Source organism: Diadema setosum, chromosome 6 (genome assembly GCF_964275005.1).
Source record: "Diadema setosum chromosome 6, eeDiaSeto1, whole genome shotgun sequence".
Classification (NCBI taxonomy): domain Eukaryota; kingdom Metazoa; phylum Echinodermata; class Echinoidea; order Diadematoida; family Diadematidae; genus Diadema; species Diadema setosum.
In genome coordinates, this window is record NC_092690.1 from 31,800,181 (window position 1) to 31,813,846 (window position 13,666).

Consider the following 13,666-nt stretch of genomic DNA (forward strand, 5'->3'; position numbering starts at 1 on the left):
CTTAAATAACAATCTGCTAGAAAAAGCCAATTAGTATTTAGCTCATGTGCAAGTTGGTTCAAACGACTTTCAAAGAACACTTCGTTGATGTCATTTGGACGGGGTGACAAGAGTCATTTATAGGAATTACATGAATAATTATTATATCACAATCATACGCAGAATGAAGCTCGTGATACTAGCTTTAATGTGGAAGGTTAACTTGTGATACTCAAGAGATGGGTGACTCCAATGGGTCTCCTTTGAACCCTTCTTCTTCAATTTCTTTCTTTCTTTCTTTCTTTCTTTCTTTCTTCTTCTTCTTCTTCTTCTTCCTTCCTTCCTTCCTTTCTTTCTTTCTTTTTTCCGGATTTCCTTTTGTAATGGTGGTACTTCGAATATTATCTACACGCAAAAGGATAGGTTAACAACTCTCTTGACAAAACGAAATTTTAGATTTGACAGCATTGCATGTTGATATTCACCGATTATATCTACAATTACAGAGTCTCGCAAGGGAATGAACATGAGTTTGAACGATGGAGTAGATGATGCTGAATTTGCAGATCTGTCCAACAAAATTTTGAAAGGAATATTAGCTCGCCTGTTCATATTGTTAGCTAGCTGATCAACGCGAGAAACTAAACGATTGAATAAGTTCGAAGGGTGTTGAATCACAATCTTGTGTTTGTTTAGCATTGTATTTTATGTTGCACAAGGAGAAATGGTGAATCAAATATCAATTTTTATATACGGTTGAAGAAAGATAAATGTATTTTTGTCTGTAAAAGAGACTACGTGATTGGTACAATGCCCTAAATGTGCACTCTTCATAGACAGAGGTGCCTATCTATGTGCTAAAGATGAATACAATTTTTTTTTTTTTTTTGGTCAAAAATCCGAATCTGATGGAAAATTGATTTAGCACCATTTGTTATGGAAAGTCGTAATATATGTGTGTATAGCAAATATTATATGTATATATATATATATATATATATATATATATATATATATATACCGGGTGTCCCAAAAAAAGCGGAACGGTGGATTTTAAGTACCTTGCGGTCTAAAAGTTATATATCTTTTGACATCATTAGAAAGAGCATCTTCCGCAGAAGACTATGGTACCAAAATCATTAAATTTGGTTCAGTACTTTTTATTCTACGCCAATTTCTGAAAATACAGTCATTGTCAAATTTCGCCGGATTTTTGCGACTTATGAGATAATTTCAGCGCGACACGCGATCCATACGGTGAACATTGTGTAAGCTCGGTGATCCATGTCAACAAAAGATACAGCTTTCACATTGGGCACGGGCCAGGAAAAAACAGTGTGTGTGTGTGTGTGTGTGTCTGAGTGTGTGTGTGTGTGTGTGTGTGTGCGCGCCCAATATGAAAGCGTTATCTTTTGTTGACATGGATCAACGAGCTTACACAATTCACCGTATGGAACGCGTTTCACACCCAAATTATTATCTCATAAGTCGCAAAAAATTGAAAATGACTGCATTTACAGAAATTGGCGTAGAATAAAAAGTACTGAACCAAATTTAATGATTTTAGTATCATGGTCTTCTGCGGAAGATGCTCTTTCTAATGATGTCAAAAAATATATCACTTTTAGAACGCAAGGTACTGAAAATCCACCGTTCCGCTTTTTTTGGGACACCCGGTATATATATATATATATATATATATATATATATATATATATATATATTGCGCTTTTCCAAAGCGCTTTTCCAAAAAAGAGGAACAGTAAGAGGAATAATGATGTCAAAGCTACGCACCGATTTGTCCTCATTTCTCATATCTCACATATGCAAATTATTCAGGAGAAGCCCCAAAGCTGTTGTAGCGGTGTCTTCTTTCGCAAAAACATTATCCCAATTCACCGCTACGTGAATCTCATTGCAGATCCAGCTGAGGCACGCGGCTGGTTGTTATTCATAACTCTCTGCCCCAAAAAGGAACGTGCGCATAAAGAGTTGAAAGGTTGGTCCGTCGGGTATTCGAGCTTGGGTCTGCCTGAATCGCTATGACGTCTCCGTGGCCGAGCGGTTAAGGCGTTGGCGTTCCATGCCAAAGACCCGGGTTCGATCCCCGGCGGAGACCAATTTTTCAACTCTTGCGCTTTTCCAAAAAAGAGGAACAGTAAGAGGAATAATGATGTCAAAGCTACGCACCGATTTCTCCTCATTTCTCATATCTCACATATGCAAATTATTCAGGAGAAGCCCCAAAGCTGTTGTAGCGGTGTCTTCTTTCGCAAAAACATTATCCCAATTCACCGCTACGTGAATCTCATTGCAGATCCAGCTGAGGCACGCGGCTGGTTGTTATTCATAACTCTCTGCCCAAAAAAGGAACGTGCGCATAAAGAGTTGAAAGGTTGGTCCGTCGGGTATTCGAGCTTGGGTCTGCCTGAATCGCTATGACGTCTCCGTGGCCGAGCGGTTAAGGCGTTGGCGTTCCATGCCAAAGACCCGGGTTCGATCCCCGGCGGAGACCAATTTTTCAACTCTTGCGCTTTTCCAAAAAAGAGGAACAGTAAGAGGAATAATAATGTCAAAGCTACGCACCGATTTCTCCTCATTTCTCATATCTCACATATGCAAATTATTCAGGAGAAGCCCCAAAGCTGTTGTAGTAGTCCACTGCCTGGACTGTTTTGTGTGATCATTTACCGCGCGCACACACCGCTACAGCACGCGTATGCCCCACCGTACGCTCATGTATTATTTGCCGCGCACGCACGCATCTGGACCTCCAAAACAGTCCAGTCTGGTTTGCCAAGTCTCCCCGAAATATTTCGGAAAAAATCGGCCCCACCCCCACCCGCTAATTCATTTCGAGCATCCTGATTGGTCGATGAGATCGCATCCAGCAGGCAATTTGCGGGATCGAAAAAAGTCGATCGATCTCTAATCTTGTAGTCTTATTGCAAAGAGGTATATTGCATTTAGCAATATAACATACGTATTTTACGCCAATATTTGTATTAATCTTAACATATATTAATGAAATGTCAAAATTATTTTTCTTTCTATTAAAAATTGCTGAAATGATATATCTTAGAGATCATAAAAGGAGAATGAAATTGGAACGTGCATAAACCTCGCATAAGATTAAACCTAACATATACTCGTTCCATAAATGTTATGTATTAGATTATTAATATCACAATTATCAACGTTTTAGACTGTTTTTTTTTTTGCAAAAAAAAAGAAAAAACTATATACGAAAAATAAAAATTCTGATGAATATGAATAAAATAGATATTTGCGCATTTAAAGCATCGTGTCCTCACGTACATGTCTATTGCGAGGTGGCTTTTACTTCTCTGATCGATCGCGCATCACGTGCACGTGCTCACTTCACTCAGTATGGTAGGGGTCCAACCCACCGACCGGGTCCATAACGACCGGCCGCGCATTATAATGGCATTGCGCGTACAGAAAGAAAATGTACGCATGGGACTACGCGCAACGGTGTTCGATTCTTCACTGGGCTACGCTACCGAGTAAAATGTGGCGAAAACAACTAAGTATTCCCTCTAAATTACCGAAATTTAGCAAAATCGAATAAGGTTTATCGTGTAACTACATATAACTAGGCCTACCTTTGCTGACTCGTTGTTAGATGTAGAGGCGTATCCTTCCGTAATAAATTTGACGATTTTGACCGCAAAATTGTCACCGCCGCTTGTACGATCGTGCACAGTACGTTACACATACACATGACATAAACATTTTGTCGCCCGCTTGCGCTACGACCGTACGAGTTGATGCAGAAACGAGAAATGAATACCGTGAAAAAACAAACCGACTCATCTAATTTATTTCAATTACGATGAAAAGTTTCCTAATGAAAATCAAGTCAAATTCATCAAACAGTCCTTCAAAAGTAATATCGAAGGATTCAAAATATATTCAAATATTATTTGGGAAAAAATTACGACTAGAAAAAAACAGCAGCTTGTCGAAAAAACGCGTTTAAGTACGCTTTATACGTATTGTCAATAGAGGGCGGGGTGGTCGGTCGATATGAGCCGGGCAACTGAGTGCGGAAAAAATGACACCCCACGCGTTCGAAGCCGCCATCTAGAGCGCGTACCTCAGATCGCATTTTCAGTGCGCGCTTGTGAATCCGGAGTATTTTCTCCACACGTGAGTAAAATTTCAGGCAAATTGTGAGATTTTTCACGTTTCTATTGATAGAAAAACGTTAGGTGTCCGATATTATGGACACCCAACCATACTTCTTGCATGTACACATGTGCTTTTTGTATTGATTGCGAAGTTTGCGTCTTCCGACCAAAATCTGTGCAGTATTTGAAATATTTGGAACCTCCAAATCTTGTTTACATTATCAATGATGTCAACATCATCGTCTCGACGTCGCTTTTCTGACAGCGATATTGAGAAGAGCATACAGTATGCCGCTGAGAAGCTTGGATTCGTCGACGGTTTCAGGGAGCAGCAGCAGAAGTCCCTACACTCGTTCATCCGTGGTCATGATTTGTTTATCTCCTTGCCGACTGGTTTTGGCAAGAGTGTGGTGTTCCAGGCTGCACCATTATGCGTTGATTTTCTTCGCAAACTACATGACGGACCAGACTCTCCGAAAGCTGTGGCTCTTGTTGTCATGCCCTTGAAGTCTTTGATTTCGGACCAGATGAGCAGAGCTATGGATCTTGGCCTGATTGCTGGAGATCTTTCATCAGGTTTGAATGACCCCCTCCGTGAAGGCATGGCGTCTGGCGTCTACTCGATACTTTTTGCAAGCCCGGAGAGTTTGCTGGAAGACGACTCTCAAGAAATCATCACCTTGCTGAAAGATCAGATCTGTGGCATTTTTGTCGACGAAAGTCACTGCGTGACAAAGTGGTAAGCTAATCATTTCAATTTTTATTCAGTTTCTAAAAATGATTTGTCATGACAACTTTCATTGAGTGTCCCTCATCAGAGACTCCAACCCTGAAGGCAAAACCTTCTGATCCTGATCTGGAGATTATCCCTCCTGAAACCCGTAGCAAACGGGAGACTCCAACTTGATGTGCGCGAAGCGCATATCACGAGCGCAAAGTTCCTTGTGGCCGGGCTGGAAGTTCTAATTAGACTGTAGATAAAATGTTAGAGGGTTCTTGATGCTATCTCGTGCTATATGTATAAGGCTTACAGTCTGTAGCTGTAGACCTATTTTTCAACATGCAAAGACAAAAAGTAAGAAATCACTTCAAACAGGAGATATACAAACTGTAGAGGCAGAGCTAGGGCGGGAGAAATTAAATCTCAAGCAGGAGAACGGGAGATTTTACAGGTAAATTACACTCCCGGCAGCCAATCACGGAGAGTGCAAATCGCTCTATCAAAAGAGCGTAATCATGCTTGCCGATGGCAACCATCTGAAAATACTAATCCGATCTGCGATACGGTCCGTGATTCAGCTGTCGACGATTGCATTTGTTTATGTGTGTGTTTTCTTTGCTCTGTGTGGTGAGAAGTGTGGTATTAAGTGTATTCATACGTTGTTTACGGGGGTTTCGGGGGTGTCCCCCGAATAATGTAGTTCTAGATCCTGACGATGCTAGTCTAGACTAGCCGTTAAAATTTACCCAAATTTACAATGTACAGTACATCTGTATACTCGCGTTTTTAGGAGTCGAGGATAGTCCATATACTAGAAACTACATGTAGATCCTAGAAATCGATAGCAATTTAGGTGAGACAAGAAAACAATCACTTATGTAATTGCTGGTGGTAGCTTACAGAAGCTGCTTACGCACTGTGTGGGTGCACTTGACAACCCACCAATACCATGTTGACTCTAAATGCAGTCGTACAACAGTACCCTACACATACTGTAACAGCTTATGATGCGTACGTGTGCAGTGGTAGCGCGTATTGAGTCTGCAGAACGCGCGCATGTTTACCAGTACAGTGTACAATTACACATCTCTGGACAATACGCGTTTACGCGCTGCCTTGCAAAACTAGTGTGTAGTGTGATTGATCGTGAATGACTTGTGTCGAAAAGAGTAAAAGGAAGAAGAGCTGCTAGCTGTGATGACATCATCACCTGGGCTTTAAAATAGTTCCGTCAAAATCGGCTTGATTTTCTCTATTGTCGATTTACTCGAGTTATCTTGATTTAGAGCAGTTTTCCTCTGAAACCACTCAATTTTCATAAAAATTGTGTGGTCAACCTACTTTTTGACGGCCGTTCCGTTCCCGAGCTTTTTGGGGCCCCAGACGACGGGAAAGATGATTTTCAGCCCTTTGGGCTGAAATTCATCTCTAAGGGAGAGCCACCAGAGGCGGGGCCTACAACAGCGGCTCTTATGCGCATCAATATGCTAATTTATATGACGCAAAACTGGTATTCTGTAATTTCCCCGATTTTGCAAAAGTGTGCTTTCGGCAGGAGATCTCCCGTTGAAAGCGGGAGAGTTGGAGTCTCTGGTCCCTTCTGTCTTGAATTTAGTTGAAAAAAAAAGCATTGTCAAACTAACGAGTAACATTCAATTTTGAATATAGTTCAGCCTACAATTTGTAAATACATGTAGGGCTGAATGGTTAAATGTCTGGCATCTGGGAGTTAGGCCGGCCAGCCGCCGACCGGGTAGGGTAATTTACACACGTGTGAAGGCATGTTTCTACTCTTCATTGCTCTTGTGAGGAGTGTTCCTAGTTTACAAAAGTTAAGTAGACCGTCTTTATAACATTAACATAAATGTAAAGTTCTGAGTTAAATCCTGTGTAAATTTAACTGTGATAATCACAGTGATATGTTTGCATCACTGCACTGCCACTGGTTTAATTGTTTTGTACAGTACAGTTATGATGTAACTAACATTGGTTAAGGCGTCTATACGACCAGCAGCCCCATCATATACTGTACATATCGTAATGGGGCTGCGCACTGTAACATTCAGGATCGTGACAAAGTAGTATAGCGGACAGATATCAACTTAAAGTCGAAAAATTTCTTCAATTTGAAGACATACCAGTGAAGTTGAAGTATTGACAACAGGGTTTGTGCAATGTTAAGTTCCGCCAATAGTCCCTTTCTATTCAATATTATTGATGACTTGATATGACTCGGTCCAGAGGAACCTTGGAGAGCTACACTGAATTGACTGCCAGTGCATGCGCACAAACCTAAATCCATTAACTGGATTTCGAGCTGTCTAGGTGTGCGCATGCGCTGCCGGCCCTGTCTTACATTTAGATAAACGCTAAAAGAGGAACATGCTTCAATATGCCAATGTACAATATGTACTCATACTTCATAGATTAAAATTATGCAGTCGTATAGCTATGCGATATGCATTGTGTGATTTGTAGAGGCTGCAGGCATTACAATGTACATCAGGGCTGCCAACTCTCACTCATTGAGAGTGAGACTCACTCATTTTGGTCCTTTCTCACTCTAAAACTTTATTTCATTTGGATGCATTTCTATTGATCTCACTCATTTTGACTCCGAAATTATAGCATTGGCCTATGGGAGTCTCACTCTCAAGTAGTTTCCAATGTTGGCAGCCCTGATGTACATGTATTAAATTCACATGTGCAATGTAGAAAATGTTTTTTATCTTACTGTTTTTGTTTTTTCTCTAATTTTTCAAATAGGGAGACTGCATCTGGAGACACCAGAGTATTTCGAGCAGCTTACGGAAAATTGGGTGAATTTCGTTCAAAACTCAAGTCGTCAGTTCCCGCTGTTGCCCTAACAGCCACTGCAACCGTAGATGTTCGTAACTGTATCATTGAAAACCTTGGTCTTCGCAATTATGTGTGGGTTAATCAGTCGCCTGATAAGCAAAATATTAAACATGTTGTAATCAAGTCTGCTACAAGAGATTTAGATACGATGTTCAAGTGGCTGGCAGATGACTTGAAGATCCATGGTGCAAGTTGTGAAAGAATGATAATCTATTGTCAGTCAAGAAAAATGTGTAGTGATGTGTATGCAACATTTATGGCACTGCTTCCAGAAGGTTGCCATAGGTATGTTAATATGTACCACCGGAATACGGAAACTGATATCCAGAAGAAAATTGTGGACAACATGTCAGCACCAGATGGTGAAATCAGAGTTTTGGTAGCAACCATTGCGTATGGCCTGGGTGTAGATGTAAGTAACGTACACAGTACAGTTTTGTGTGGACGCCCAAGTGACCTAGATGATTACATCCAACTTAGTGGAAGGATTGGACGAGATGGTAAACAAAGTACTGCTGTGACATTGTGTTACCCTGGGGATAGTGCTGGTAGGAAAACAACTTCTCCCATGCAAGATTTTCTAGGTGGAAAAGAATGTAGACGTGCTATAATAAAGGCAGCGTTTGGTGACACCCAACCAAACAGCATTTCACACAACTGCTGTGATGTGTGTGCAACATTGTGTCAATGTGGGAACTGTGATGAGCCAAGTGCTGTAGAACAAAAATTGTGCAGTGCTTTAACAAAAGATGACAATGATAATGATTTTTTACTAAATATCCCTACCTCAAGTCAGGTTGACAGATTGGAAACACGTTTAGAAGAGTAGCAGGTGCAATTTGTTGGGAGATGAAACAGAACATATGTATTGCGATGCAGACATTGTTAGTGGTTTGTCCCTGTCTGTAATTGGTAAAATATTGAAAGAGGTGAATGTTGAAATGGACTTCGGTACATTTCGCCATCGTTATGGTTTCCCTCGGTACAAAGTGGCATATGACGTCTATGCAATTATTTGCAGTACCCTGGAAAGGGATCCTCATAAGGTTCCTACCACTAGTACAATGTGTGAAACTGATGAAGCGAGCAGTGAGCCTTCTGAGGATGAGTACCAACGACCCACAGTCCTCAGTGACACAGATAGTGACTGATTTCATTCAGTTGAAAACATTGAAATCAAATGTGTAAAGTCTTCAGTGTACGGTAGGCCTACTATGTACATTTGGGCACTTCCACGGTATGTAGGACACAGATGCCAAAAATTCAAAACGATATTTGTTTCAAACACCATACATTCTCAGACAATACTTGAGTTGAAGTTTTAAGGATCATTATGTTTTTCAATAAAAGCGGCCATTTTGATTTTCAAAATGGCTGCCAAAATAAGCCTATAACTCAATGGTAAGAAAGAGTGTATTGTCACATATAACTTTAACTCTCTGTATACCCACTTTACTAGTACTCTAAACAACAATCCTTTACATGTACAATGTACATGTATGCAGTTACAAACTGTACTAGACAAGTCTTTTACCACAATATGATAGAAAAATAAAGCTGGTTGCTTTAAGGAATTTTATAAAAACTTGTAATTAGTTTGACAATGATGGATGTAACGTCAGTTACCAAAAACAAGGAATTTTTAACTTTATTCATCAAAGAAAGTGAGCTGTGTGATGTAACTTAGGAATTCTAATATACAATCTGTATGCCCACTTGCGTTCCTTTTAATACCAGAAATAAGGTTACCTGGCATACTGGAGAGTCAAAATGAACACATCAAAATGTGTAACGTCAGTCACCGAAACGTCATATACCAGTATGTAACGTCATTTACCATGACAGTGATTATAACCGAGGCAAAGTTTTAGACTTTAGGTCATTTCAATACATCTGGGAAGTCAAAGGTTATCAAAAAAGAGCAGCAATCCCTTTGATAGGGAATGATGTCATCACCATGATATGTCCATGAATACATTTTTTTTTTCATTCATTTTATTTATTTATTTAACATAATTTTCTCTTTTTTTTGGGGGGGGGGGCCTTGAGCTTTTGATTTTTGGTTCAGCACAAGTTTAAGGTTAAATCATCTGGAAGTGTAGGTTTACAATATGCAATACTGTATATGCACTAAAATTACCATTTCATTGTAGTCCATTCACAGTCCTTTGGGATAACCCGGATGATATAGCTACCAAAGTTTGTAGGCCTAATCAATGATGTGGTTGCATGGTAACCAACTTTTTCTATTAAAGGACAAGTTCACCTTCATAAACATAAGGATTGAGAGAATGCAACAATAATAGTAGAACACATCAGTGAAAGTTTGACGAAAATTGGACAATCGATGCAAAAGTTATGAATTTTTTAAATTTTTGTGTTGGAACCGCTGGATGAGGAGACTACTACAGCTTGTGAGTCATATGCGTACAACAGTATAAAGAAAATGTAAAAGAAAAGTCAACATATTTTCACTTTTCTCGCATAATAAAGGAGCTCTTGACTTGCCTCTTTCTAAATGCAGGGGGAATAATATTACCCATAACATTTGTCGGTAACGAGTCAGGGGAATGTGTATTTTTTTCAAAAGATGGAATTTTGTGAAATTCGCTTTATATTTTCCTTATATTGTTGTACGCATGTGACATCTAAGTTATTCATACACTGCAGTAGTCTTCTCATCCAGCGGTTACTGCACAAAAACTTCAAAAATTCATAACTTTTGAACGGATTGTCTGATTTTCCTCAAACTTTCACTGATATGTTCTACTAATATTGCTACATTCTCTCAATCCTTATGTTTATGAAGGTGAACTTGTCCTTTAATGAAGCTTAATTAGATGATCTGGTATTGTTTACTCAAAGCAGCCTTTCACAACGGATATTTTGATACCTCATTTGTGAACATCGGTGAACGTGGAGTATGTCCGAAAAACCTTCATTTTTCATGAAAATTGCTAATTTTTGCAGAATTTATGTATCATTTCTGATACACTATTATGACCATAATACAGCTTGTGTAATTCTCAGATGGCTTATTTTCTGAATGTTCTTTGGTCATAGATTGGTTTTATGATGTTCTAGAACTTGTTCCGGCATCAGTAAATATTATTCTCTCAATCTCAAAATGTGGTACAGTAGTTGATAGCGTCCCATAAGTCACGTTTTTGTGTCCCATCAGTCACACTGGTTTTCCCTATCCTGCTACTGTACCAATGTGTAGATATTCACACCACTTGGCTCAGGGTAAGCACCAACCCTTTGCTACATTCAGGAAAGAAAATATCTTTCGAGAGAGTCTGTGTGTAGAATTGTATTTCAGAACTTACTTTCCCATGTGAAAAACGGTGGTCCTTAAATGTCCCATACAACATGTAAGTCAGGACAGCAATTTTTCGTTGCTGTACGTAATGCAATGATACTTTTCAAACTAAGTATGGTGTTTTCATAAACTGTGATATGATGGATCTAACCATGAACTGAGAAAAATGCATTTGATGCAACTATTTTCTCAAAATACTGGTTTGAAATTGCCGAAAATTGTCACTTTGTCCCATAAGTCACAATGGAATTGACCATTGATGAAATGTCTGGATGTATTATTGCCTTTCATAACATTAATGATCAATGTATCTCTGTCAACAGGGCAATTCCCTGCTCTGTGGAAGGTTGCTCTTGATAAACCACTGTTGAAGAAGTGTGTCCAGTGTTGAAGCAGAATTCAGTAATCTGAGGCCTGTTAGTAATCTTCAATACATTTCAAAGTTAGTACACTTGTAGAAGGTGCTGCTACCCAACAAATCCTTTAACACCTTGAGTGTAACTCACTTCTTCCATTCAATCAATTCCTACCTAAATTTTCATAGCACTGAGACAGCACTCGTTCAAACTTTAAATGATCTCCTGATGGCAATGGATGACCAGAAGATCAACTTACTGCTCTTACTTGATCTCAGTGGTGCTTTTGACATCATTGATCATTCCTGTCAATCGGAAACTCTGAAAACCCATTTTTGGATTGAGGGTAAAGTTCTGGAATGGATTAACTCTTATTTGTCTGGTAGAAAATAGACAATTGAAATGGAAGACATTGTCTCTGATGTGTTCACAGCACGTTTTGGTGTCCCACAGGGGTCACGTTTACGCACATATCGGTACCATACTGTTTACATTGTACACAAGTAGACTCCTCACAACTACTAGTATTCAAAAGGAGTTTCCTGCTATCGCTTGTCACTGTTATGCGGATGACACACAAATATATTTGTCATTCTGCCCTAACACCAAACGGAGACTACTGCATAACTGTGTTAGAATTATGCATCGAGTACTGTACTTGAGAACCTGGACATTACAAAACAAAATGATGTTGAATGATAAGAAAACAGAATTATTAGTCATTGGCACTCCACGGCAAGTCTCTAAATTCCAATCAAATGGCATATCACTTGCTGATACTGTTATTGTTGTAAAACCATCCAATAATGTGATAAACTTCGGGATGTTTTTTATACCCATTTGAATATGAAATCTCCGGTTACATTTACTAGTGAATGCAAATCAGCATACTACAATATATGATATAGAATTTGAGACGCATTCGTAAATATTTCAATCAGGAAAGCATGAAGACTATTGTCGATGCATGTGTTACAAGCAAATTAGACTAGTATTGTAACAGTCTGTTGTATGGATTAGCGGATTCACAGATACATGATGTACATGTTGTAGTTAAGTTGCAGCAGGTTCAAAACACATGTGCAAGATTGATTTGTAATCTCCCAAGAGGTGCTCATGTTACACCACTTTTAAGGGAATTGCACTGGCTGCCCATCCGCCAAAGAATTTATTTCAAGATATTGATACTGGTTTATAAAGCTCTGAATGATCAGGCCCGTAGTTACGTGTACACTTGTACATTGTATATCAGTGAATTATTGAGCTTTAAATCTCAGACTCATGGTCATAATCTCCACAGTACAAATGATAGATTGATATTGCAGATACCCTAAATCAAGACAAAAGTTACCTTTAGTAGGTGAGCAATCATTTTCTTGTGCAGCACCTAGATTGTGGAATAGATTACCATAAGACATTTGGAAATGTCAGACTTTAGACAGTTTTAAATCAAAAGCGAACATTTTCTTGTTTTATCATGGGCTTATTTCTTTTTTTACTTCCTATGCAGCATTGTGCAACATACACTGTAGGAATTTAAGAGCTCTTGAAGGGTAGTAGAATATATAGACATAGTTTCTGTGCTTTATAAATGTTTTATTATTATTATTATTATTATTATTATTATTATTACAAGTAGCCCTTTATTGAATCATTTTCTTATGTTTTAATGAGTGTGCTTTTTGATTTGCATATCCAGTAGGTTTGTTTGTTTGTTTGTTTGGTTTTTTTTTTTGACTGGATCCCACTTAAAGTGACAAACAACTTTTGTAAAAATATAAATTAACAGCATTCAATGTTCTGATTCATGCCTGGTGGAGTTTTGAAATACAGTGTAAACCATAAATCATTTGTAGAAGCATTCTACCTCCATAGTAGAAGTGACGTGTTGCTGAGCTCAAGAGTCAAAATTGTTTATGGTACATGTACAGCGTACATGTATTCCACATTTTTTTAGTCACTCGATATAGAAAAGTCCACTGATATGGAATTTGGTTGATTACAACCATAGCAAAGGTTGATTTGATTGACAATTCTCCAACTTTACTCACTAATGTGAGTTTTAACCTTGTTTAGTTTGATAAAAAGGGACCGTTTTAATTCCTTTAAAAGTACTGTATTTCATCATTTTCAAGTGTGTTTTCTTCTTTAAAGACACTATTTTTGTGGAAACAACATTTGAAAAACTGTCAAACTGGAATGGTTGCTCACTGAATTTCACTTTTTAAAAGCACTCAATTTTCAGGCCTTACTAGATATACCGGTAACATGAAAA

At 38.7% G+C, this 13,666-nt stretch overlaps 1 protein-coding gene and 2 non-coding genes across 3 annotated transcripts; all 3 read left to right on the plus strand.

The window, feature by feature from the left end:
* The first annotated feature begins 2,026 nt into the window (after positions 1–2,026).
* Positions 2,027–2,098, plus strand: Trnag-ucc (transfer RNA glycine (anticodon UCC)). Its single transcript has one exon. It is a non-coding gene; the product is annotated as a tRNA-Gly (tRNA).
* Positions 2,099–2,422: 324 nt separating this feature from the next.
* Trnag-ucc (transfer RNA glycine (anticodon UCC)) lies at positions 2,423–2,494 on the plus strand. Its single transcript has one exon. It is a non-coding gene; the product is annotated as a tRNA-Gly (tRNA).
* Positions 2,495–4,360: 1,866 nt separating this feature from the next.
* On the plus strand, positions 4,361–11,426 carry LOC140229729 (ATP-dependent helicase wrn-1-like). The gene is made up of 3 exons (XM_072309969.1): positions 4,361–4,872; positions 7,621–8,402; positions 11,359–11,426. The coding sequence occupies exons 1-3, from the start codon at positions 4,361–4,363 to the stop codon at positions 11,424–11,426; spliced, it is 1,362 nt and encodes a 453-aa protein (XP_072166070.1).
* Positions 11,427–13,666: the final 2,240 nt, after the last annotated feature.

What these genes read in the sequence shown, in the direction of transcription:
- LOC140229729 (XM_072309969.1), top strand. Translation starts at nt 4,361, where the DNA reads ATGTCAACATCATCGTCTCGACGTCGCTTTTCTGACAGCGATATTGAG. An exon ending in AGTCACTGCGTGACAAAGTG is followed by an intron (nt 4,873 to 7,620) that starts GTAAGCTAATCA and finishes TTTTTCAAATAG; the next exon opens with GGAGACTGCATCTGGAGACA. An exon ending in GTGTGCAACATTGTGTCAAT is followed by an intron (nt 8,403 to 11,358) that starts GTGGGAACTGTG and finishes CTCTGTCAACAG; the next exon opens with GGCAATTCCCTGCTCTGTGG.